Source organism: Canis lupus, chromosome 3 (genome assembly GCF_011100685.1).
Source record: "Canis lupus familiaris isolate Mischka breed German Shepherd chromosome 3, alternate assembly UU_Cfam_GSD_1.0, whole genome shotgun sequence".
Lineage (NCBI taxonomy): Eukaryota > Metazoa > Chordata > Mammalia > Carnivora > Canidae > Canis > Canis lupus.
In genome coordinates, this window is record NC_049224.1 from 55,524,262 (window position 1) to 55,552,090 (window position 27,829).

At 45.9% G+C, this 27,829-nt stretch overlaps 1 protein-coding gene across 1 annotated transcript; it reads right to left on the reverse strand.

Annotated features, from left to right (window-relative positions):
- Positions 1–141: 141 nt before the first annotated feature.
- Positions 142–27,829, reverse strand: BNC1 (basonuclin 1). The gene is made up of 5 exons (XM_038532972.1): positions 27,762–27,829; positions 12,886–12,985; positions 10,549–10,784; positions 6,883–8,750; positions 142–2,387 (listed from the first exon to the last, which is right to left on the reverse strand). The coding sequence occupies exons 1-5, from the start codon at positions 27,768–27,770 to the stop codon at positions 1,703–1,705; spliced, it is 2,898 nt and encodes a 965-aa protein (XP_038388900.1). The 5' UTR covers positions 27,771–27,829; the 3' UTR covers positions 142–1,702.

Sequence of the window (27,829 nt, forward strand, 5' to 3'; positions counted from 1 at the left end):
GCCTCCCGGGTTTTCAGCTCTGTAAAATCTGTAACATGTGTGTGCACCTGCGTGCACGAGTGAGCGCGTACATTGTGTTTGTGAAAGACTGCAGTGTGCGTGCACCATGAACTCCATGTAACAAAACCAGTCTTACAAATGTTTGCCTTTTTAAACAAAAACGTGTGGCATACATTTTTATTAAGTCATAGAAAACTCATTTGTATACAAATTGTGCTACTTTGGGGGAAACTGGAATAATAAACAGCTGAGTAACAAAACAGTGGAAAGATACATCTCACTTTAAGCAGAGACCAAGGGTTGTCACATTTATTTTTTAAAAAATGTTGAAACAATCCACAACAGGTTGTCAGCATTTGCGGAGGATAATCTCTCTCATATAACCTCCGATTCTCTTTGAGGGTGTTTTTCATTACTTTAACTGTAAGTTTAAAAGAAGGTGAACCTGAAGTCTTAATACAAAGCCAATTTCTCTCTCCCTGCCACAGGCTTTCCGAGTACCATAAATGCCAAATTTCAAGAGATGGTCTCTTTTTACAGGACCGATGAAACTTCCTTTCTACAAACAGCAAATGTGTACAATGGTGTGGGGTACATTTCAGAATAAGTTAAATATTAAGACGTACAGTATAGCAGTAACGCCCTATTATTCTTCTATCGTGTAACTTGGAAAGTTTATCCTAACCTTACACGTGTATAAAAGGATGAGGACTGAGGGACCCAGTGATTCTGAAGATACCCGACGGTCAGAGCCACATTCTCTAGATGCTTCAGCCGAGTATTTACAAATGTCCTGCCACGATCACGCCTGCACTCCAACCACAGGGGACTGAAATGACCAGACTCTGAGGTTCACTGAATGGACATAGACAGCGTTCTGAAGTTCAGGCTGACCCTTGATCTGCTCTCCAGCAGAGACCCAGAGGTCACACTGTGACACATCTGCACTCACCCCAACTACTCATGTAACAAACACAAATTAAATATTATCAAAACTATTTTAAATTAAATTGAAGACTGCTATGTTTAAGTGCATGAAATCTCTCCCGCTACCCAGCGGGAACAGACAGCATTGGTAACATCCTGGTTCCTATGTGCTGGAAGCCCACCTGCTTCTTCTGGGAACTCCTAGAGGTCCACCAGACCTCTGAAGGGGGAAAAAAAAAATAAAAGCAATTCTCCACTCCACAGAGGCAAAACAGTCTCAAAAAGTCACTTTCCCAAACCCGAGTCTGGATTTCAGACTCATTAAAAGCAGGAATTGAAAAATGTGATATTTGGGACTGGCTCCTCACCCGTGCTGGCAGTCTGCTTCTCCAGGGCGCTCCCCTGACCCTTCACACTGCAGGCCTACGTCAAGCTGCCCCAAGGTCCTGGGCCCCATCGTCCATCTGCAGCCCCGGAACAATTCCAGGGAATGTGTAAACAAATGTGGGAAAAACCGTGTTTCTGTGAGTTTTTGTTATGTCAGGGGAAAAAACCCCTTAGACTAAGAAAAATAATAGGAAGGACTGCCCCAAAGTTGACTTCCAACAAGGCTTGTCTTCTGCTCAACCTTGCCACACGAGACTATCAAGTTAACCCAAAGATGTTTTGCCTGGCTTGCCTCAAGGGTGCTAATGAACAAAATTAGAGACCTTTCTTTGGACTATTCCTGAACTGTGGTGAACACTTATCCTAGTGTGCTTGGGCCACCATCATATTACTGTAGATGACTGGGAGAGGAGGCCAGGCTTTTGTGCAGGTTGGGATTCTGGCTGTGTCTGTTTCGACTGCGAACGGATGAGAACATGGTGTTGCAGCCCGGAACTTTGCATTTGTGAAGCTGGCGGAGATGCACAGTTTTGTAGTGAGCCCTGAAGGTCCCTTTATTACTGTACGTCTTTTGGCAGAGGTGACACGTTATGGGTAATCCAGAAGGCAAGCTGGCAAGGCTCTGGTCAGCCTTCTCCATGAGGACACAGATGGGGTACTCATCTTCCCCGGGGACAAAGCTCTGCCCATCACAGTTCCCATCACTGTCCTCCATGAGCACGGTGCCCTCCTCACTCGCCCCGTCTGAGTCCCAAGAGGAGTGGCTGCTGCTCTCTGACTTCACACTTGAGGTAGTGCTCAGATCCAAGATGGTGCCCTCACTTGGCGGACCAGAGTTGTAGTTCTCCAGGCCGGCGCTGTGGACCTGGGCGATTGGGTAAACCAGACTGCCCATCCGACTCGTTCCCTTGAAGATGACAGATGTCTGGGAGGCTTGCTGAGTGAAAGCCACATCCGGGTAGGTCTCCTTTGCCACATCTTTCAGAAGGTAAGCTGCACGGAAATGGTCTTCGGTGCTCTCCAGTGCTTCTTGGGTCAACACTTTTTGGTGGAGGTTTAGGTTTGAACTGTGTCTACAAGAGTGAAAAGATGGTTAGCAATGGGTTGGGCAGTTGTAAAAACAGTCATCATTCAACGGGGAGACGCTAGGGAGATACCAGAAAAATCTTGTGGCGTGGAAGAAGCGACCCTAGAGAGAGTGGGATGAAATGCATGTCGGTGGACACTGATCCAGTGCTGTTCAGTCCCTGTCAAAAGGTAGCACTGGTCAGGAAAGCCTATAGTCTAGAAGACGGGAATATGTATTCTTAATTTCTACCATGTGACAGACATATAATTTCCCATACCTCATCTACAGAGAATGGCCAGCTTACTTCAGTTAGCTCAATTCCCCTGGGATACTGGAACCAGGGGATCTCACAGAGAAATGGTCACAATAAGGAATTAAGCAAAGGACTTTTTACAATGAAACCAAGAATTATATTCCAGTGTGGCAGTAGGAGAGCTACCCCTATGTGTCTAGTGAGCACCTGACGCATGGATATGTCATAGACAGAAATGATAATATTGGGATCCCTGGGTGGCGCAGCGGTTTGGCGCCTGCCTTTGGCCCAGGGCGCGATCCTGGAGACCCGGGATCGAATCCCACATCGGGCTCCTGGTGCGTGGAGCCTGCTTCTCCCTCTGCCTGTGTCTCTGCCTCTCTCTCTTTCTCTCTGTGTGACTATCATAAATAAATAAAAATTTAAAAAAAAAAAAAAAAAAAAAAAAAAAGAAATGATAATATTTTGGATACGCTGAATGGAACAAAATACATAATTAATCCTTACTTCACCTGTGTCTCTTTATATTTTAACGTGGCTACTGGGAAATTTAGTTTTCTATATGGCTTGTGTCATGGTTTACAGCATTTGCTCTCACATCACCACAGAAGTGCTATAGGTGAGAAAATCTGACTGGCTACAAATTGTGTGTGAGAGAGAGAGCGAGCGAGAGAGAGCGAGTGAGAATTTAGGTTCAGTTCATATTTGCAACGTTTCACTAGAAACCAGACGGGAGTTTTGCAAATGCAGCACTGAACACACCACCAATCTTCTACCCAATGATTACTCCTCAAGGGCAGATAATGAGTATCCATTATGACATATGCTTCTTGCTCACACAATATCATTTGGATGTAACTTGTAAATCAATTTCGGCCTTGCTCAGAGATCCCCTGCCGACTTCTGACCGGCAAAAATAGCCCTTCCTATAGGAGTACAAGCTTAAAGACAATATAAGAAAATGATTCCCAACAGCGAAGAAACCTCTCGCTATCGGTACAGATGAGATGCATGCTAGGACCACATGGGGGGGTGGTTGGTGGTGGGTGGTGGGGAATGGACCTCCACCAAAATAACTAGAATTGAGTGTTCTCTTCGCAACCTCAAAGACACAGTAGGAGGTAGGGCGGGTGGAAATTTAATCTTATTTCATAAAACGTCTAACATTTGCTATTCGACGTGTCTCTTCTAGGCCTTACATTCTTTTTCTGGACATAATCAGAACTGTTCTCCCAGATCACCCACTCTGCAAACAACTCTTATCAACAGCAGCTCTGCCCTGTGATTATGTCAGCGTTCTGGGTGGAAGCGGCAGGTATATGTCGGCAGAAAACCAGACACTAGATTGACACGCAGGTCCCAGCACATAAGAGTGGTTGAAAAAAAAAAAAAAGTCAGACAGACAGGTTTCCTGGAACCTTGCAAAGGAAAGTCCCTGTTGCAACAAAGCAAAGCTCTGGGCCCGGGTATACCATGAACACTGACAGCGAGCCCTTGGCGTCCTCCAGCCTTCTCCTTAAGCCTTGGAGGGTTAGGTGCATTTCCTGGGTGCCACATCCCCTAAAACCAGGGACGACCACAGCTGCAAAACCCTCTGGACCACATCCCAGGCTTCCTGTGTCCAGGACTGCTAATGCCGTGCCTGTTGCCCGTGTTTGTGTGTGTGTGTGTGAGCCCTGAGTCTTCCATCCCTAACCCCACACCCTCTTGCTCCCCTGTTTCTGCCTCGTTAAGACCAGTGGTTCTCAAAGTGTGGTTTGGCCACCCCTCAAGGTCCCTGAGACGCTTTCAGGGGTGCCCTGAAGTCAAAGCTCATCTCATAACGATACTAAGACATTATTTGCCTTTTTCACCATCATTCCTTCATGAGCATACCGTGGTTTTCCAGAGGCTACGTGACATGTGGTATTGGAACAGGTCGAATGCAGAAGCCCATGTGAGAAGCCAGCTGTTTTCTGCTAAGCCAGACGTTACAGGGATTTGCAAAAAATGTAAAACAAAGCCACTCTTCTCACTGACTTTTTGTTTTGGAACACGGAGTTATTTTTCATTAAATGTTCCGTATGTTAACATATAATAGGTTTATTATTTTATTTTATTTTATTTATTTTTTAGGTTTATTATTTTAAATGATGAGATGAATACTAATCTTTTTTCCCAGTTTTGATTCCTAATGCGGTAAACATCAATACTTATAAACCCAAACAGACAAAAGTTCTTGAGGGTCCTGGGGTTTTAAGAATTTGTAAAGGGGTTCTGAGACCAAAATGTCTGAGAGCTGCTGGTTTAGTCATGCCCCTTCCTCCAGGAAGCCCTCCCTAACTTCTCAAAGAGTCTAGTCAGGGGCTGCCAGTATGTGCCCACAGCAACCTGTCAGAGTCTCTCTCATTACAGCAGCCACTACATTCAGTCTCTGCTCTTTACTGCTCTGTCTCCCCCACTGGCCTTTGCGAGCAGGGTCTACAGCAACTAACAGAAAGTTCTTAAGTATTTTTTGGCTAACTAAGCATCCAGGGTGCTATCCCAGCCCCTTTCTGAGTGGTCCTAGTGACTGCTGTTGAGAGTCCAGAGGGGAGGATAGCTATCCCAACAACACAGTTCTTATCGCTGACCCAGAGACAGGATGGTGGCCCCCAGTCTGTCGACAAAGCTCTTTTAAAAATGGTGCCATATTAATCCGATTCTAGTTAAAAATGCATTCCAAGTTCCAGACCACCAGAATTTGTAGTTTAGATTCAGAATTCAAGATGCTTTCCTGTAGTGGGGGGAGGAGGCTGGTGTCCACAATATATTATGTCCAGAATATAGGAAAATATTAATTACGTGAAAAAATAAATAGAAAATGAAGGTATAATATGTTAAATTCAATACGCCTTCTAATTTAGTGCAACATTGTAGGCCACAACACTATCTTAACTGTCAAGGATAATGTGCTTGATAGGACTATCTCTTTTTCAACATCACAGCTTGTCCATGAACAAACCCTCCTTTTGGAAGGATGAAGGAGAAGGATGAGTTTGCAAATCAGGGGATCCTGGTGGTTTGGTTCAATATGCCAGCAACAGAAGCTGGAGTTTTAACCAATATCACTCATGCTCTATCCTCTTTGCTCAATGCGAATATGTTCTTATGAGCCCTATGCAGAAATGTGTATGGCAGTCTGTTCATCTCCACCTTCTTAATGAATTTCATCTTAGAGGTTGGACTAAGGTCATGGGGATGCTGAATTGTTTCAAGTCAAGCTTGTTTGAGCAAATGGAACATTTTACTATTCCGTGAACCAGTGCATTTCGTCAGAAAGCTAGTCCTTCCATTAAGCCTTCTGGGGTCACCTCTGAGTTATGTGTGTGCTTCCGTTCACAGGCTGGGGTTGTGACTAAGTTCATGAAGAGAGGCACAAGCAAGACAGTAATGCCAATGTTGTGTCCCCAGAGTGATGAGATACACTGTCTGCCTGGGCACTGGGCAAACAGGTTGACGCTGTGTGAGGCTCACCAACAGCTGGCACCCAAACAGTTCTCATCTTTCAACCAACATCACAAACCCTTGAAGCAACATGCTAATAATAAGTGCCTTTGCTCTTATATCTTAATTATTAAAAATTCCCCAACCACGCAGTCATTCTTCCTTTTGAGTATAGCTGGTTAACCAGACATAAGAGAAAAGGTTTCATTTGATGGGCTTCGTATCACAAAATGAAATGTTAGGCAAGTGTTGGGAAGCTATGGTGATGATTTAACCTCTCCTTCACGTGAGCCTAGTTCACAATTCCTTATTCCAAACCATCTGTGCCAGATGTGTTTCTGAATTCAGAGTGTCTCAGACTTTAGGAAGGCAAATAATGCATAAACTGTAATATTTTGTTCCTGTCCTTGTAATAAATCCATTAGTAGTTCTGCAATGAATATATAATAAAAAACTCACACAAAGGGAGATTTAAGAAAAAAGACAACCCATAGCTTCATGTAATTTTGGGTCGGGTTTTGTGGCCAAATGAGTTTATATTTGGAATGGAAAATTTGAATATTCTACAGAACGGTGTTTCTCAAACCGTGGATGGCAAGGGCAAGATCACCTGGGAACTCAGAAATGCAAACTCTCAGGCCTCTTCCCAAACCTGATGAAGCAGAAATACTCTGGGCCGGGCTCAGAAGTATGTGTTTTAACAAACTCCAGGTGACGCAGATGCATATTAAAGTTTAAGCATCCCTGCTTTAGAAGCAATGCTTGCCAATAGATGTCTTACCTGTCTCTGCTCCTGCGAGAAGGGAAGGTGGCTTTACAGCCCTCCACCGTGCACACGTGCGTTTCTTTGGCATGCATGTTCTTGTGGTGCATTTTCACACCGCAAGCGTTCTTAAATGTCTTCTTACAGATGTCACACTGGAAGCGATTCTCTTCCTTCTGCCTTCCCAACGTGTGCTGACCCATGTGGTCCAGCCCTTGAGAATCATCGAAACAAGGAAAAGCCATCCCTCTGTTGGACAGAGCACTGAGGAGCCCACCGGCCAGCAGGCGCTGCTGAAGTTTGATGTAGTCAGGAAAGGGGACACATGGCTCTGGCCCAGGTGTGAGCTGAAGCTCACGGCCACCACTCTCGATCTCCCTGGGCACTGCGGTCACTGCTGCCTTCTGCTCAGCCTCCCTCTCTGAGTGCTGCGTGGCCTGCTCAGGGGTCCTGCAGATGGCTCTGCTCAACTCGATCCCTGATTCTAGGCGGCAGACCCTGTCCCCTGCCGGGAGGGGTCTCCCGGGGCCTCCTGCCTGTGCGTGCCGCTCCTCGGGTGGCCTGTCTGACCGAGGACTGCAGGCCTCCGGCTCGTCTTCGCTGGCCACCTGCAGGGGCACATCCTCATCTGAGCTGAGAGCATGCCTCTTGTCGTTAATTATTCCCACGGTCTCCTTCTCGATTTTGATGGGCATGCTGGACTTGCGGGATTTCTTCTTGGGAAGGGCCTCAAATGGCCCTTCGCTGGAAACCAGCTGTTCTGGGATTGAAGAGGACAAGAGAGGGAGAGAAGGCAGCCCCCCGGGGGTGTTGGCTAGCTCGGCCGGAGTGGCTGGACTGCGGTAGAAAGGAAGGACCGGCTGCACGGTCTTCAGGTTGGGGAACAGTACTCCATTTTGGCCGATGCTCGGGAAGGCTGGCTGGCCCCCGGTGGCACCGTCCCCCGGAGCAGCGTAGCCTGGCAGAGGCCTGCAGTCCGGAGAGGTCACCGCGAAGCCGGGGCGCTCGTAGCTGTCCGAGGCAGCCAGGGTCAGGCTGTTCCTGAGATCCTTGTCCCTGCTGTTTCTGTTCATGGGCATGTGCAGCCGCGGGTTGGGGTTGGCGCTGTGGCGGTTCCGGCTCCGCAGAGAGCTGAACACCATGTTGCACCCCTCGATGGTGCACTTGTGCTTGATCTTCAGGTGGACAGCGTTGTAGTGGATCTTGAGCGTGCCCTTGTCATAGAAGGTCTTCTCACACGCCGTGCAGAATACTCGGCCCTTCTTTGGACCCAGGCTGTTCCTCTCTGACTTCACCTTGGCCTCGGGGGACAACTGTGTCCTCTCAAGCTTGGTGACGATGTTGTATGAGCTGGAGTCACTTAAGTGGGAGCTGTCTTCCTTTTTAGTAATCGTGTCTGGACAGTTTAGACATGGCTCCTTTTCAGTCTGAAATGAGGTGGAGCTGGAAGTTAAGAAGCTGCTGCTGGGGAAAGGGCCATGGATTTCCTGTTTGGGGTCCTGACTTTGGTCCTGCGCCTGCTCCAGCACATATTGCTCAGGCAGCGATCCTATCAGCGTGGGAGGCATGGGATTGAAGAACTGGAAAGGCAGCATGAAAGTCATGTTGTTTATGAGGTTCTCAAAGGGGTGCAGGCTGCCGGGGGTGCCCTTGTCCACAGGAGTAGGGAGGCTGGCACTCCTGTGGCTGCAGCTCTCGATGAAAGACCTGATGTCCACGTTCGCTGTGGCCGGTGGGATGATGATGGACTGCTCCTCTTTCTCTTGGATTGCCATGAGCTCAACTATGGACTTGGTCTCTCCAAAACGAAGGAACTGCTGCAGGGTGGCCACCTCTTCCTCACTGGTCATGATGCTCCAGTGATCTAGCACCTTTCCCGATGCATCCTAAAACCCAAACCAGAATCAAAAAGTGCAATTAATTTACTACTCCTGACCCTCTTCGCTAGAAAGAGTCACATGGTCAGGGCCTTCACTAGCCCCACAGGGCACCTCTGTGCAAAACACCCCCTCTGGACACGCACAGGGCTTGTAGAGTTTAGCCCCCACTCACGCTAATCTCCTAGGCCAGAAACCCTGTGCAGGAAATAAACCATACAAATGTAAGTGGTGCTCTAAAAGAGAGAAATAAAATATTACTCAAGCCTGAAGGAAATTTGGTGATTATTTTCCATCTTATTTCAAAGCAATTGGTTGTTTTGCATTAGGTGTAATAATTTTCCCCACTAAAATGAAAATATGTATCATCTGTACAATAGTAACTTCTTTATCTAGGAAGTAGAGACGGAGCAGTCAGACCCAGGCAGAGCTCAAGTATTTATTTGCTGCAAGTTTAATAATCTTCCCCAGCAACTAACATCAGAAAACAAATGAACCTGTATTGATCTACTGCCCGTGTTCACAAAGTAGAGCTGTAATTACACTGGAGCGTTGGAGATCTTTCAAACTCTAGCAAGGCCTAACTTTTCCCAAAACTACAATAAATATTTTATCACAGAACATGTATTTGATGGCCTACTGAGATTTTTCACAATGCATGGAAGAGTTTTGAAGATGATGAGGGATGTAACATCATAAATTTTTGATGCACTAGAGGTTCAAGGTAATTGATTCCATATTTTTAATCCTAACACTAGAAAGCAAGATTATTAGGATCATTAAATATTGATCTATGTCATAATGTAAGATCATAATGCTACTCTACATAAAAGGTTGCTTCTAGCTTGCTGGGGGTCCTGCGCCTGAGGTGAGCAAATAGGCCTCCACAGAATGATTGTGGGGTTTAGAGTTAGAAAGAAATGGGTTCAAATCCTGGGTCTGACTTTGGCCAGGATTTAGAAGCACTCTGTGCCTCTGGCTTTTTGAGTGGAAAATGAAGAGAATTTACCTGCCCTGTGAGACAAAAGATTAAGTGTTTGTGTTGGTGACATGGCCAACCTGAGTCAAAATGAAGTGTATATTATCAGTCTTAGAAGTAGATTCATCCCGCGTCATTGAAACTTTAACATTTTCAAGTGTAGTGTGAAGGGTGAAAAAAAAAAAGTTGTAGCTGCTTCCTACGTCAGAGAAATGATAGAATTCATACCAGGAAACAAGTTCTTTGCCTGTGGCTGTGACCCCATGACATGGACTAGAAGGAGGTAAGACTACTCTGCAAAATAACAAGAAGGACAAGGGGTGAAAGGCACAAAGGAGGGATGCAGAGAACACACGGAGAGGCCAAAGGGGATGCAAGGAAAGAAAATGAGCAGGAACCGGAACACAGACATATCCCAGGATGATGGAGCCTGGGAAGGAAGGCCAGCAACAGGGTGGCATGAACTGCAGCTGTCTGTGTGGTTCTGGAACGCTCCTTTCTCACCCCACACCCTCATGAAAACCTGGCACAGACGGTGTCTTGTGTCAGGCGGTGGCCTGCGGATAGTAACACGGGGCAAAGGCTTTCCTGTGGGTGAGCTGGCTTAGTGATGCCCAAATCGGAGAATATGTAAATAAACAGCACATGTCTGGAGGTTTCACAGGTATCTTGAGGAAAACACTGGATTTTCCCCAGAATGTAAGGTGGGGGTTTTTCAGCCGCTAGAAAAGGATGCCCACCAACGGCTACAGCAATGGGGTTATAGCAGTCCTACGCACACGCATTTGAGAAGACATTCCAGGACAACGGTGGCCACGCTTCCTGTACCTGCAGCACATATCCCCGGATATAATCCTGCAGGGTCCAGTCCAAGGCATGGAGGATCTGGAGGACCTCATCTTGCTTCAATACACTGAAGAGCCGGTCCAATAGGATTTTCAGGCGAACAGGGATGGCCTGGGTCCCGTAGAGCATGAGGCTGCTGATATCAAACACCACGTTGGACTGGACAATCTCCACCTGGCTTGTGGGATACACGGCGGGGATCCTCAGCTTGCTCAGGGCTGAAAGATCAAATTGAAGAAATACTCTTCTATTTCTATTTATTTTATTTTTAAAGATCTTATTCACCCATTCATGAGAAACACAAAGAGAGACACAGAGAACAGGCAGAGGGAGAAGCAGGCTCCCTGCAGGAAGCCCGATGTGGGACTCAATTCCAGGACCCCGAGATCATGACCTGAGCCAAAGGCAGACGCTCAAGCACTGAGCCACCCAGGCGTCCCCAAAAATACTATTTATTTATTTATGATAAACACACAGAGAGAGAGAGAGAGAGAGAGAGGGAGAGAGGGAGAAGCAGGCCCCATGCAGGGAGCCCGAGGCAGGACTCGATCCCAGGACTCCACTATCACGTCCTGGGCGGAAGGCAGGTGATAAACTGCTGAGCCACTCAGGGATCCCCAAGAAATACCCTTTTTTTTAAATATATTTTTTAAATTTATTTATTTATGATAGTCACAGAGAGAGAGAGAGAGAGAGAGAGGCAGAGACACAGGCAGAGGGAGAAGCAGGCTCCATGCACCGGGAGCCCGACATGGGATTCGATCCCGGGTCTCCAGGATCGCGCCCTGGGCCAAAGGCAGGCGCTAAACCGCTGCGCCACCCAGGGATCCCAAGAAATACCCTTTTAAAGGATTTTTACTTCTCAAAGAAATGCTACCTAGGCAGCAGGCGAGCACAAGCTCTCAATCATGTGTTCAAACAGAAAAAAAAAAAAACCCAGGAATATGCAAATAATTAACAATCAGGCTATCAGGCTCTACGTTACTCACAGGAACTTCTAAAAATAAGATGGACTGGCCTGAGACCCTTCTTTTCTTCCTTCCCCGGCCCTATGGAGTAAAAAATAGCCCCGCATAGGACAGGTGCAAGGAAAAGGCATAAACACAAAGGTGGCAGCTACATAACCAAAAGGCTTAAATCGGAAAGAACGGGGTCTGTTGGTGAAGAACGCAGTCTTGGGGATCTGATGCATCTGGGTTTGTGCCTCTTCCTACACCGCGTCCGGTGGTTAACCACCAAAACCCATACCATCCAATGCGACAGTCTTCAGCCACACATGGCTAGGTAAATTGATTACATTTTAAATTTTGGATTATTTTTACCTTATTAAATTATTTTCTTTCTTAAATTACTAAAATCAGAAATTCAGTTCTTCAGAGTCACATTTCAAGTACATGGCAGCCACAAGGGCTCGTGTGGGATTACTGGGTTCAGCCAATAAAAATACAGGATGCCCAGGTAAGTGTGAGCATAAATTTCATGTAAACAGTGAATAAATGGGATATATTTATACTAAAAATAATCACTGGGACATACTTGGGCTAAAAAGTTATTTCTTGTTTATCTGAAATTTAAATTTAATTGAGCATTCTGAATTTTGCCTAGCAATCCTGCAGGCTAGTGCACTGACCACACCACATTTTAAAGATTTTATTTATTTATTCATGAGAGACACAGAGAGAGGGGTAGGGACACAGGCAGTGGGAGAAGCAGGCTCCCCATGGGGAATCCAACATGGGACTCGATCCCAGGACCCCAGGATCATGCCCTGAGCCTGAGCCGAGGGCAGATGCTCAACCGCTGAGTCACCCAGACATCTCAACCACAGGACATTTCTATCACCACAGAAGACAGGATCGAAGTACCAGTTTCTTTTTCTTTTTTTTTTTTAAAGATTTATTTATTTATTTATGAGAGAGAGAGAGAGAGAGAGAGAGAGAGAGAGAGAGAGAGAGAGAGGCAGAGACACAGGAGGAGGGAGAAGCAGGCTCCAAGCCGGGAGCCCGACGCGGGACTCGATCCCGGGACTCCAGGATCCCGCCCTGGGCCAAAGGCAGGCGCTAAACTGCTGAGCCACCCGGGGATACCTGAAGTACCAGTTTCTACCATCTGCTGAATTGAGCTAAGACCTCACCTGTCCCATGGAATTGTTACAATTCAAAATGGGAACGTATATAAAGCTCTTAGCCTGTTAGCTGGCAAGGGCAGGAACACATAAGTGTCATCTGTCATTCTCAGATCATTAAATCCATTCCCCAATTACTCTAAGTTATTCAGAGGGCACAGGAGAGGCTGAGGGAGGAGGAAAAACAAAGTTACCGTGGGCCACCCATCCATGTCTGCACTGCTCACACTGACGGTGGTTTATCTTTCCCGGTTTGAAGCTTTGGCAACTGCAGTTCAGACTGCAGCTGATAGCCTGCAAAAGAGAACAAGGTCATTCATAGGATGTGAGTGATGTACAGAACCTGGGCGGGGCTTACAAAACAAGATGTGGGCCTCCATGCAGGAACACTCGTGGAACACCGTGAGCCCACACTGGGCCATCCTCGGGAGGGGGGACCCTATTCCCTGGGAAGAAGAGCAGCTGGCCCAGGGCCCTGGGGGGGCAAACACCTCCCACTGCTGCTCAGGGGGTGCGAGCAGGCTGGGGAGCATCACAATGTTCTCTAAGAAAAGAATATGAGTTAGATGGAAATATCTTGTTATTTTTTTAAAATGATTTTATTTATTAAAGAGAGAGAGAGCGAGCGTGTATGCACGAGCACGGTTGGGGAATGGAGAGAGGCAGAGGGAGAAGCAGACTCCCTGCTAAGCAGGGAGCCTGACCTGAGGCTCTATCACAGGACCCCAGAACCGTGACCTGAGCTGAAGGCAGATGCATCGCCCACGGAGCCACCCAGGTGCCCCTTTGCTTGTTATTAAGAGTACAGACAGGATGAGCAGTCACATTTTCACTGACCTCTAAGCTGACCGAAGCAGTCACCCCTGAAAGTTATACAGGGGCCATCCTGAAACAAGTGAACAAGAGTGATATGAATGGAGAATTATCCAAATGTGGACGTGGTTATCCCCCAATACATGGTCAAGGCTCAAAGTCCACACAGACGGAGGACATGCCGTGGCCGATCCCCCCCGGTTCTACCCACTGGACGCGGTGGCTGCTGAGGCCCAGCCAGGCTGGCAGCCCACACGCTCACCCAGCTGCATGTTCAAGTTCACACGGCTGAAAGAGAATCCAGAGAGGTACGTGTCAGCTAAGTTCTGGTATTAAGAACAAAGCTTCCCATATATTTTTGAGATGAATTCCTCCAAAGGGAGTAGAGAGGTCTGAAGAATGGTATGTATTATTAAAGAGAAAGAGCTCTCACAGGGCTGCATCCACGAGGCTCCTGGGAAGAGCCACTGGGTGGAATCTACACAGTTCAGAAGAGCCCTGAAACTGGTGTGTGTGTGTGTGTGCGTGCGTGTGTGTGTGTGTGTGTGTGTGTGTGGTTTGGGGTGGGGAACCTCCACCTATCAATTAAAGGATTCTGTGGCCTTGTGTGGGGACAGGGAAGGGGAGATTCTGTCCTGGGACTTGGCAAACTCACTTTAAGAAGTATATAACTAGTCTTCACTTAAAAATCAGTTGCCAATGGGAATGTAAAATGGTGCAGCCACTTTGGAAAACAGTCTGGCAGTTCCTCAAAAAGTTAAACAGGGGTTGTCACATGACCCAGCAAATCTGCCCCTAGGTATGTGCCCAAGAGAAATGAAAACATAGGCCCACATAGAAGCTTGTACCTCAAAGTTCATAGCAGCATTATTTATAATTGCCAAAAAATGCAAACAACCCCAATGTCCATCAACTGAAGAGTGGATCAACAAAATGAGGCATACCCATGCAATGGAATATTATTTAGCTGTAAAAAAAAATGAAGTACTGACACATTGCTACAGCATGCATGAATCTTGAAAACATGCTTAGTGAAATAAACCAAGGACAAAAAGTCACAGGTGGTAGGACTCCATTTACATGAAACGTCAAGAAGAGGCCAATCTACTGAGGCTGGAAGCCAGCTGGCAGTTACCAGTGCTGTGCAGAGTGGGCAGGGATGAGGAAGGATGTTAATGGGTGGCTGTGGGAGCAGAATATTAGTTTTTTTTGTTTTCATCTTTTTTTAAAAAGATTTATTTATTCATGAGAGACACAGAGAGGGAGGCAGAGACACAGGCAGAGGGAGAAGCAGGCTCCCTGTGGGGAGCCCGATGCGGGACTCGATCCCAGTCCTCGATCACACCCTGAGCCAAAGGCAGGTGCTCCACCACTGAGCCACCCAGTGCCCCTGTTTTCATCTTTTTAAAAATAGCTTTAAATTGATACACAATTCAGGTATCATGCAATTCACTCAAAGTATCCAACTCAATGATTTTTAGTATATTCACAGAGTTGTACAAATATTATGATCTGGTTTTAGAACATTTCTATCACCTGCAGAAGGAGCCCTGTGTGTAAGTCTATGGTGGACATACGTATTCATTTCTATGTCTTCCTCAGAATGGCATTGCTGGATCGTATAGTAATTTTGTTTAACCTGAGAATCTGTCAGTTTTTCAAAGTGGCCACACCATTTTGTATCCACTCCAGCAATGTAGGAAGGTTCCACCTTCTCCAAATCCCTCCCAACACTTTTGTTCCTGTCTTGAAATAGACATCCTACTGGGTATGGGGTGGTGTCTTACTGTGGTTTTGATGTGCGTTTCCTCAATGGCTAATGGTGATCAGCATCTTTTCATGAGCTCATTGGCCATTTACTTGTAGGTCTTCCCTGGGGACATGTCTATGTGGATGCTTTGCTCATTTTTTAATTGGGGTGTTTGTCTCTTAGCATTGAGTTCTAAGAGTTCTTTATATATTCTTAGTACAAGTCCCTTAACAGATGATGATTTGCAAATGTTTTCTCCCGCCCTTGGATTATCTTTTCACTTTCTTCATGTGTCCTTTGAAGCACAGATGTTTTAAATTTTGACCAGAGTTACTTTTTCAGGTGAAAATGTTCTAAAATTACATAGTAGTGATGGTTGCACAACTGTGAATATAGCGAAACCACTCAGTTATATACTTTATAAGGGTAAATTTTATAGTAAGTAAATTATATCTCAATAGAAATATTACTGAAAAATACCGGTCCACTACACACCTATTAGAATGGCCAAAGTCCAGAACACTGACGACACCAAATGCTCATGAGGAGAGCATTAGAGACTCTCACTCACTACTGGTGGGGAGGCAAAATGGTGCAGCCACTCTGGAAGACACTTTGGTGGTTTCTTACAAAACTAAACATACTCTTACCGTATGACCCAGCAATCATGTTCCTTGGTATTTACCCAAAGGAGCTGAAAATGCCTGTCCACACGAAAACCTGCACATTTATACATGACTGCCAAAACTTGGAAGCAACCAAGATGCCCTTTAGTGGGTGCATGGATAAATACACCGTGGTCTATCCAGACACTGGACTACTACCCAGCACTAAAGACATGAGCTATTGAGGCATGAAGAGACCTGGAGGAAACTTACACGCATATTACTAAGTGAAAGAAGCCAATCTGAAAAGGCTACACACTGTATGATTACAACTATATGACCCTCTGGAAAAGGCAAAACTATGGCGGCAGTAAAAAGATCAGTGCTTGCCAGAGATGACATAGAACACGGAGAATTTTTAGGGCAGTGAAAATACTCTGTATGATGCTATAATGATGGATACATGTCATTATACATTCCAAACCCATCGGATAGATGACATCAAGAGTGATTTCTAACGTAAACCATGGACTTTAGGTGATGATGACACGTCCATGTGGGCTCATCAGCTATCACAGATGTACCCTCTAGTGGGGGATGTGGATAATGGGGTGGCTATGCATGTGTCAAGGCAGGATGTATATGGGAAATCTCTGCTTTCGATTTTGTTGTGAATCCGAAAGTGTTCTAAAAAATAAAGTCTTAAAAAAATCAATGACCTTGCTTCAATAGAGGTTAAAATCTACCTGAATTGATTGCTGTGACTCCTTCTGGATCACAATGGGCCTGAATGGAGCAGCTGGGCAAGATTTTCAGGTAAAGGAACAGGGCTCCTCATAAATGAGGTATGCAGCAGATAGTAACAGTGTTACCAGATCCCTTCAGGAAGGATCACAAAACAGAAAAGAGCAAACGTGTATCAGAAAGCAGAAGGTGTGTTTGCTCAGCCATAGGATATCCTACAAAGAGCTCCCTGTGATTACAACATCTTCTTACTGTAATAATGCGTGCACTCTCATTCGGGGTGATATCATCCCAATGGGGTGAAAACTAGTTCTTGGGGGAGGTGAAAAAATATTCTTTTTATGTATAAAATGCAGATACACACACGTGAACAGAAACACAGTATATGGTACCATACTAAAAATCTCACTGTGGGAGGCACAACTGAGGGAAAATTTCTAGTCTCCTAATGAGGAAAAGATTGAGAAATACTGCGCCAGAAATTATAGAGACTTTGGTTATAAAGGTTCTACTTCTATATACATATACAAATGTATTAAATACATGAAAATACACATCTATATTTCTACACACATAATGATATAGTTCTCTTGATTGGAAGGACAAAAATGAGTTTAATTTCTATTACACCTGGTCCCAATGAGAATGTTAAAGGCAGCCTTCGCCTTGTTTGTAGCACACCTAACATGCTGTCCAGATTCCCAAACATCCCTGAGACTCTCCACGCCAGCTGACCGAGGGACCAGCCACCTGCATTCTCAACAGCTACCAGCATACTCCATACTCCATACTCAGCCTCTGCAATATTTCACAACCTACATTCTTATAAATACGACTGTTTTAAAGGAAATTTTTAAAAGAGAAAAAAATTCTTTGGATCATGTTCTCCAAGATGCTGTTCGTTGTTTGGGAGCAAGACGTTGGAATCATTCAGAGTAAATTCACATTCATTTATTCAGAAAATAGGACCTGCTTCAATCAGAGAGAGATGTCCTTGAGCACATACTTCCTCTTTTCCTGAAGATTTTGCTTAAAAGGCTCTTGCTTGGGCAAAGCCCCAGGAAGCTCTGGGTGATTCCATCTCAGGCCCAGCAAAATGAAACCACACAGGGTACAGTCAGTCCCAAGCACATTTCATAGCCTAGGATTGAAACTTGCTTTTTCTGTATCTCTTGATACCTGACTCAGGCTTCTTCAACTCCAGGATTATTGACATTTTGAGTCACATAATTCTTTGTGGTGGCTGTCCTGTGCATTGTAGGATGACTAACAGCATCCCTGGTCTCTACCCACCAGATACCACAGAAACACCTCTCTCTCTTCCAGTTTTGAAAACCAAAAATCTCCCCAGACGTTCCAAGTGCCTGTGGGGCAAGACCGTCTCAAGTTGAGACCACTGACTGAAACAGACTATGCAGCTTTAGCAGCTTCTAGTTTGGGGACAGAATTTTAAGCAGCTTTATCTATAAATTCAATGTATGAATGCTGTTTTAAAAGAAATATTCATGTGGCTCTATATGAACCTATTTGAATAAGGCTTAATAAAGCTCATTAAACATCCATGGAAATAAATCTCAGAGGAATTATTTATGAGCTAAAAAAGCTAATTACAGTGCCTTAGAAAACTTCCAATATTAAGGCCCTTGAGTTTTTCCACCCATATCAGAATTCCACGATGTGGTAAAAATTATAGCACCATTATCTAAAGACAAATTAAAACTTCTAAAATGAAATCAAACCAAAAAATTCTAATTACAGGACGAAAAGTACTCATGCAAATCAATATGGAAAACTCTTAAAACTTACATCCTTTCCTCTGGAATCCTAATACTTCTTCCATTCTTTAGAAACATAAAGCAGATGTTTACAACATTCTGAACTCATCAAGACATGATTATTGCTTTTTACGCACTCATTTTAATCAGACTATTTCCGAATTGTTATTAGTCACTTTGATGTGCTACGAATCAACATTCAAAATTCTGGTTTGATCATCTGTTCCTTCATCCATCCAGAAATTACTGACACACCTAGTATGTGCCAGAGGAGTCTGTTATTTGCAGTCTTCAGCTGGAAAGTTATGACCTCGTTTTTAGGTAGGTTTGAGGGTCCAATCTCCGGTACACGCAGGTATTTTCCTACCACTGAGGATAATAAATTCAGGGGGGTAGGCTTAGGGATTGAATGGAAGGTGAGGGAGAAAAGTTATAGAAGACCTCTGGGGTTTTCCAGGTTCACGGCGTTGATGCTTTGAGAGGAGCAGTTTGTGAACTGGCTCAGATACAAAACTGACGTGCGTGTTCGCTGGACCGCTCTGTACTCTCAGGTGACTTAGTCTGTCCTGCCCCACACGGCAGCCACCAGCCACATGTGGCTAAATTTAAATTAGTAAGAATAAAACATTTAAAAGTTCAATTCTGGGGCTCCTGAGTGGCTCAGTTGGTGAAGCATCTGCCTTCAGCTCAGGTCATGATCCCAGGGTCCTGGGATCAAATCCTGCATCGGGCTCCCTGCTCAGCAGGGGGATCTGCTTCTCTCTCTCTCCCTCACCCCATTCACACACTCTCTCTCTCCAATAAATAAATAAATAAATAGTTCAATTCTTTGGTCACAGCAGCTACCTTTCAAGTGCTCAGCAGGTATGTGTGGTTTTGTGGCTACAGTACCAGATGGCTGGAGATACAGAACACTCTCACCATCCCAGAAAGTTCTACTGGACACTTCAGAGCCCAATGGTGAGACCAGATATTCTTCCAGAATCTGCCCTGCCACATGGTGGCGAGACTTCACAGGTGTTCTTGTCTCACGCTTACCACGTGGCTGGGAGGAGGGCATTCTTTTCAGGAAACAGACTTATGGAAGATTAGTAATGTTCCCAAAGTCACACGGTTGGTGTGCTTTCCTGAGCACTTAATTGGGTGTGAGCTACTGCAGGGAGCATGCCCCTACATGGTCTCATTTCTTCATCACCGCCTCCCTGGGAGGGAGGGCATTACCGTCCCCATTTTATGGATGAGGAAACTAAGGAACTCACGGCTGTCAGGGCAGTCTCCAATTTGGGTACTAGAGAGAGGTTATATCTTGAAATATCAGTATTTGGTGCTAACACTTAAGGTTTCATTTAATTCCTGCAAACTCTGAGTCAGGCATCATCATCCATGTTCTGCAGATCAGGGCATTAAAGTTTCACACTGTAAAGAAACTTCATTTATAATAAATGAATAAATGTTACTGAACTTTAATGAGCCAGGCACTGTTCTACACTCTGGGGGTTAAGGTGTTGAACACCACCAATGAGGTCCCTCATTGGTCCAGGTGCTTACAATCTAGAGGAGACAGAGAATAAACAATAAGCAGTATCAGGGCAGCCTGGGTGGCTCAGCGGTTTAGCTCTGCCTTCGGCTCAGGGTGTGATTCTGGAGTCCCGGGATCGAGTCCCATGCCGGGCTCCCTGCATGGGGCCTGCTTCTCCCTCTGCCTGCATCTCTGCCTCTCTATCTCTGTGTCTCTCGTGAATAAATAAAATCTTTAAAAAAAATAGGCAGTATCAGTTCAGAGTTAGTGGTGCTATGGATACACTAAACAGAAAGCTAAGCTAGCAATTTTACTTGGTGGCATGGAGGGGTAGGGGCATAAGTGAGTACCTCTTAGATGAGATCATCACTCAAGATTTTTGAAGAGGTGACATTTGAACTGAATCCAAGGGACACCAAGGAGCCAGTGAAAAACTGGAGAGGGAGGAAGTGTCTTAGGGTAGAGGGCACAGTCAGTGCAAAGGCCCTTAGGCACAAGAGAGGCTGAGTGCTCAGGGAAGAAAGAGCCAGTCTAGATAGTGACTCAATGAGGTTAAAGGCAGAAAATGTGAGTCTGAGAGGCAGCAGAGAGCATTCTGCGTGGGATCTTGGGGGGCAGACCAAGGAGTCTGGATTTTGTTCTAAGTAATTCTTTATAAAAAGATATGAAATGCATTTGATTTGCCTGTGTTAAAAATATTACCTCTGGATGCAGAAGTGGGGAGCCTGTGCTTGCTTCCCCTTACCACAGGGAACATCTTTCTCTGGGATGCAGTAAAACCTACAACTGGCTTCAGGTGACTTAGCTCTGACTTCCCATTAAACCTTCAGATCCATGCCTTGGAACCTTTGCCTAACAAGGCTGATTCTGCAACCGTTTCTGCCGACCTCAGAGGCCTATTAGCCATATTAACGAGGATACACAGGAGCCGAAAAGACCACTCGGTACGATAGGAGTGTTGTGACAAGGCTCAACAAGGCCCACAACAAGGCTCACAGGTGGTCTGATTCTACAGAGACAGAGCTACTAAAAATACCTATCACAGAAACTCCACAAACGTTGCCACACAAGGAATCAGTCCTAAAAGAGCCCACTGAACCCCCAACCAGCACACAGCAGCTAGCAGGGGGCCTGATACTCTGTAGGCCCTCTGCTAGGATGAACTGGAGAAGACTGAATGAATGAATGAGGCAGCAGCACCGTGCTCACTAATTATAGATGCCCACCCAACAGTCTTTCACCTGATCTTCCTTTCTGAGTCTCTGTGGGTGACCAGGTGACTAAGTACTGGCCAGTGGTATACAAGTGGAAGTTGCTAGGTGGAGCTTTACAGAAAGCTCCTTGTAAATGGGAGTTGACTCAGCTGAGAGATTTCTTTGCTTGTCCTCCTCCTTCCTTCTTGGAACAAGAACGTGATGGCTGGACTTGAGATTCCATTTTGTGACCACAAGGCAACTCTGAGGTCACGCCTTAAGGAAGGCTGCACAAAAAGGATGATAACTGTTAGTTAGGAGCTTTGCTAGCAGCCAAATGTATTTCTTAATTTACATACTGATTGTCCTGCTGGCTGTGGAGAGGGCCATGTGAAGATCATGTGAAAAGTGGCTAGCAGAAATCCATCAAGGCCATGTTTAGAGTCTGAAGTCATCTCTTCAGTCAGAGTCTATGGCGGTGCCAGATTCTCAGTGGTAAGAATTCTAATTCCCTAACAAAATCAAAGGACCCAATCTGCTAAATCACTTTTTAAGTCACCAACTATAGCATAAAATGGCTTCAAGTGTTTCTAAGTTATATTTTTAAGTGTGGATACAGACAATCCTTAGTATGTTCAAGTCTTGGGAGGCTGTAGTGCAAATTGATAACTGCCACTCAGGATCTATAATACGCAATGTCTTCTAAGGCACCAGACCATCCTCAACTTGTGGGGTGAGGACCTGGTTTCTCCCGCAGTGAAGCTGTCACCCCATTCTCACTGCGGGGCCAGCCTTCATGGTTCAGGACACCACATCTTTCAAGGGTAGGAGGGCTCTACCAAACTGCTCTTCAGGCCGCTCAGTATCTACCTCTTACACACTTTTTCTAACTTCTTACTTCTTTTGTGAGACTTAGTTTTTTTTTTTTTTTCTCCCTACCTTCTGTTCTCTCATTTTTCCATGACTTCTTTCAATTCTTAAGTTTTCCTTACATATATGAATCCACAGAGGTACAGCAACTAGGATTCTGGAAATAGTATCCCCCTTTGCCAGACAGGCAACAAGGCCAGTGGGGAAAGAGAGAAGGGAAAGACCATGAGGGCCTCCTAGGGGAGGCAGCAGGTGGCACTGCAGTGAAGGCTGCCTAGAGAGAGACACACAACCAGACGACCAGACATTTGTCTCCTGCCATCCTCCTCTGCGAGCCGTTCAACAAAAACGATACCAATTTCTTTAACAAATCGCTTTTGTTGTTGTTGGTTTTCATTTGTTTTTAAAGCATCTACTATGTTCTGGTAATTGTAGGGTGCCTCCTGGGGATACAAAGACCAGGAACTCCTGGTGTCTGCCCTAGGGAAGCATGCGTGTCTTCACTGGGGGAAGAAAGCCATACAGCTCGACTGGTCAAGAAAAGCAGAGCAGAGAATATGGCTCGTCAAAAATCAGTGTGAGTCATTCACTATAATAAAATCTAGCAATTCAAAGGATACTAAAAACAAATGAAAGGCTCACTGGCCACCTTTAAGGAATGCTAGGGAGACAATGAACTGTTCCCCAAACTCGCTAGCAGAGGGAAGGAATCAAGTATATATCTTTTTTTTTATACAAACTGGACTTCAGGGTAACCAAACCATGGATGAGACAGAGATTCCCTTTACAGGAGTGTCCAGTGAATAAATGAAGAATTAGAATACCACCACTCCACAAGCCCTAACGTGAAAGTTGACGGTCAGGTCATCTGCCTCTGGATGGAAAGGTATGTACTACTACGGATGCCGTGTTCTTGTGGAAAACATTAAAATCTGAAATAGATCAAGCCCCTCAGTCAACTCCTAGGGACCAAGGCATAGCCACAATGTCAACAATACCAGAGGGAAGCGATCATTGATCCAGGCTGGGGGGCATTCTACAGAACAAATGGCCCAGATTTTTTCATAAAAAACTGCAAGGATAAAAGTGTAAACCAATAGATTAAGAGGCATGCTGTAGGGACATTACGTGGATCTTGATTTGGACACATCAATGGTTAAAAAAGGCTTACCAGATAATCAAGGGTATTGAGGAACTCGGGGTAAGATGGGCGTGGGCTGTCCAGATGTGCAGCCAGAAGTCTTTCTGCTGGCTTCATGGAACCATCAGGATTCCCAACAACAGGCAGACACCCTTTACCACGAGCACAGTTGAAAAAAGGGACCCGGAAAGCCTCCCAAACCAGGTAGGCATAATTTGTGATACAAAAACAACACTAGAGAATGAACAGAATCTGCTTTCTCACTGCACGCATGGGGATGAAAAGAGAGACCAAAAAAGAATGAAAGCATGGAGAAGGGTCTGGCAGAGGAGGGGCAGGTGGGAGGTAGAACTCAGGGCACAGATGTTGGGCCAAGTCTACCTGTGAGTAGAAAGTACGCGTGACACCCTTGCCTCGTTCTCTTGTTGCTCAGTTCAAAGAGGATGGTGGAGAAAATACTTGTTCTTTTGATCTCTATAAATCAAAGTAGAAACTCTGTGCCAAAATAATTTAACAGCTGTGCCTTTTTTTTCTTAAAACGATTAGTTCTGAAAATGGAAAACACAAAAAGTAAAAAATATCCAAATGGTACCTTACGAACCAAACCAAATACTTCTTCACTAAAAAAAAAAAAAAAAAAAAAGCAACCTAAAAGCAACAAAAAACTATATGAAAGTATAAATGATATGGACACATGTTTTTTTTCTCCTTTTATAACTTAAATTTGGGAGGATCTCAGAGGCAATCTTCAGAAACTTTTGATAACAAAAAACGGAGGGACGTTTGAATGCAACAAAGTCAGCTCTGGGGCCGTGGTGGGGGTGGGGGCACCAAAAACCAACCCACAAAAAAGACATTTATACTTTAGGATAATTTTAACTACGGTGGCCAGTTACACGAGCAGTGCAACTTTGCCTCTGCTGCTGCTGCTGCAAGATAATGATGAAACTGTGAACACTTCTAAGTAAAATTTTGCAGATATTTTTTAAAGGACTTAATGAGAGCAAAGTTTCAAGAACTAAGGGTAAAGAAAAAAAAAAGCAACCCTAGATTTTCAAAATGAAGTTTTTAAAAAGACCAGAGTTAGCAAATTACGCCATCCTGATCACTGTCTCGAAATCCAGCATAGTGTAGTGTATCACGAAACGTTCGAGTTGTCCGTATAAAAATTTTACCTTTGTCATGAATAATGCAACTAACAGTCAGAGGGCTACAGAACAGAGACGATGCTTCTGGAAGCTGGTATGTAGGGCTGGGAAATAATTCTGATGTTTGTCTGAGTGGAAAGATCACACAAGTAATCTGTAAGAGGAGACAAATGAATGTAACCATATGCAAGAAAAAGCTAGCAGCCTGAATTAAAGTTGTCCTTAACTAAGACAACTATTCCCCGCCACATTAGCTGAGTGAAATTATCATTCCCCCAAGGCAAACTTCTATGATTCGTTTAGCTGGTTTATAACAACGAGCCCAAGCGTGGCCGAGAATGAGAGAGCCCTTCTGCCTACTACAACCCACGAAGTTTGAGAAGTCTCTAAATCAGACCATGGCAAAGCAAGGTCTGCTCTTTGTTTTGATCTACTCTTTTCTGGATAAAATAGGCAAGTGGCCACGCAGAGAAAGGGGGCTATCCTGGAAATGTAGAATTTCCAGAATCAGGGAAGAGGGCTTCAAAGGATGACAAGATAAGAGGAAATAACATTCTCAGGTGGAAACCAATTTAAAAGAAAAAAAAAAAAACCCACAAAACTTTCCAGATGTATCTTCTGTGCCGAACCCAGTTATCTTTAACATCTCTCAGATAAGGCATCAAAAATAAAATATGTAAATAAATAAATATAATAAAAAAATCTGTAGTAGGATATTCAGAAAAAAGGTAACTAAAAAAATCATTGGATCTCTAAATCTTGATCCAAAAAAAAAAAAGTGGCTCAGCAGTGAGATTTCAACTCACCTGGGGTATTTCTAGTTCTTTTTAAACAGGGCTGTTCCTGACAAAAGTAACTCCCTCTAAATGACATCTGTAGAGGTGAAAATTCACCCTGGAATAAAGCATGCTCCTCCTGCAAGTAATTTACCTTGTGGAACCTTCGGGGCAACTCTTTTAATGACCACTGTCAAAATAACTTCTAAAGCCATACACAGAGGCTAAAAGACACTACTGCTCCTCACCCCGTATGCTGTGCTTTAATTTTACCGACAAACTAAACTTTTAAAATGTTTATATTTATCCTTAGGCATCCATAAATGATAATGGTATGTGTAAAAGACGATGATTATTTGTTCCATAGGGAAACCTGCACAGCTTTTCTCAACCAATGGTGTGGATCAACCTTCTTTCCACACGGATGGTTCTGAGATACAGAATAAGAGCCTGGGACGGAGGCCTCACTGCTTCAGGAGAGAGATGTAAAAAATGAACAAATAAATAAAAACAACACTCCACGCAAACTGTGCACTTTCACAGGAATTATTCTCATGCTGGTTAATATTTCTAATGTGAATTATAACCAGAGCAAACAGATGTTCGTTCCTCATCCTAGTGAACACCAAGGACCAAATAACCCTTCCCAGCTCATCACTTTCTGACCCGAGGACGGGCGTGTGGCTAAATCCTGACGGTTCTTGATGGAATAGCATGTACAGGGACACATGATTTTCCAAATTAAGTTATGTAGATGTCTGAACATAATTATGAGTTCCCAGAGCACGAGCAGCACTTTTGCCCAGAGAAGAGCTTACCCGCCAACCTTCCTCGGCATTGAGCTACAACACGAACACGGTCAAACCAACAGTTGAGTTGAAATCCTAATGCTTTCCTGGTGAAATTAAATTTAGCAAACCTATCAGATGAGAAATTAAACAATGACTCACGTCTTATTCTTCTAGGTCTGCCAGAAAGGATAAAGCTATTTATCAAGATTTATCAGAGCAAACATGATGGTGATCTTTTCACACTCATTGAAAACAAAAATCAAATCCTGGACAACCAGGCACGTCTGAGGTCATGTCGTTCCACATGACACACGGAAATTTTATTTTGACCTATTCCATTTTTAATGAGGTCTTTATAATATATAGCAATGGATTTGGGAAGGGACAATTGAGAAACCAGTATATTTATCATGGAGCAAAACTTTTAGCGCATAAACATATAGTTGTGAGCTAAGAGTCTAAGGGATCTTATGAAAAGGTTCCGTGAACTTGGATAGCAAATTAAAACGATAAACGAGGAACGAAAAGGCGCCAGAAAGAAAGGGAAAAGGTGATCTGCCAAATGCTGGTTTTCAATTTGCTTACTGTCAAGCCAAAATCTTTGTCACTTTGATGAGAATGGATTAAAAAAAAATTGTTGCTAGGTCGGCCGTGCGGCTCAAAGCTGCAGGAACACATGTCTTCTTCCCCTGCACGCACGCCCGCGCGCGCGCACACACACACACTCACTCACACTCACTCTCGCACTGACAGGGATTCCCAGGACACCAGTGGGGCCTCTTTCAGGCCCGTTAAGTGTTAACAGCAGAGGCCTGGCTGCGACCAGGCGTCTGGCCCGATTTAAATGCCTTGTCTTCAGAGAACTGCGGTGAACATGGCCATAAAACGAGGGGACATGACTGAACCTTAGTGTCTGACCCCCCCCTCCCCAACACACACAATTTTACTCCTACAATTAAGGCTGCTAGTTGGCATTCCATTGAACTGTCAAACTGCGACCGGTGGCAGCCCCACAGCCACAAAGAAATGCCTTAAATGAGAAGAGCATGTTTCTACACCGCATTTGAGAAAGTTTGGCTCCGAGCTATGCGCTGATTAATATCAGATCTCCTCCTCCCCTCGCCTCTCCACAATCTTGTCACATCTGGCTGACAACTCCGGAGCGGCTGATGCCAAGCCAGGCGGCCGGCGGGGCTGGGGTCTGGCGGGCGCGCCCCCCTTCACCTTCCCGTAAACCCCCGGGAGCCGACCCCGCGCGGCCCCCGCCCGTCCCGCCCGAGGCCCGCCCGCCCCCTGGGGGCGCCGCGCACGGGCGGGTCAAGGAGCCCCGCGGAAGGGCTGGCGGCGGCGCGGGGTCGGCTTCCGCCCGCAGGTCCGCAGCCCCGGCCGGTCCGCGCGCTCGCCCCTCGCGTCCCTGGGCTCTCGCGTCCCTGGGCTCTCGCGGCCGGCCGTGCGCACCGCGCTCCGCAGCGCTTCCCCGGGCCCGGCGTGCGCCCGTCTCCGCGCCTCTCGGGTGCCTGGAGGTGACCGCGCGCCCAGAACTCTCCAGAAACAGAATCCGGGGAGAGACCGTGCGGAGCACCTCGGACGAGCCCCGGAGGCGCTGCGGGGGAGCGCGCCTGTCCCTAGTGCCGCCCGGACCCCGCGCCTCCGACGCGCCCAGGCCGCCCCGGGGGCGCCGGGAACCCGCCTCGTCCGCGCGCGCGTCCGCAGCTCGGGCCGTCGGGCGGCCCCGGGGCCCGGCGCCCCGAGACGCTCCCGCGGGCCGGGCCCGGGGAAGGGCCGCCCCGCCGCGCAGGTGGCCCCGCGAGGTGGCCCCGGGCGCGCACCCGGTGCCCACGGAGCCCGGCCGAGGGGCGCCCCGGGCCAGCACCCCGCGCCCCGCCCCGCGCGCAGAGGGGGCCGCCCGTCCCGGGGAGTTGGGGGTGGGGAGAGCCGCGCTTACCTCGGCCATCCTGCGGCCGCTGCGGCGCCCGGGCTACCGGCGCGTGTCCCCGGCCCGGGCCGCCCCGC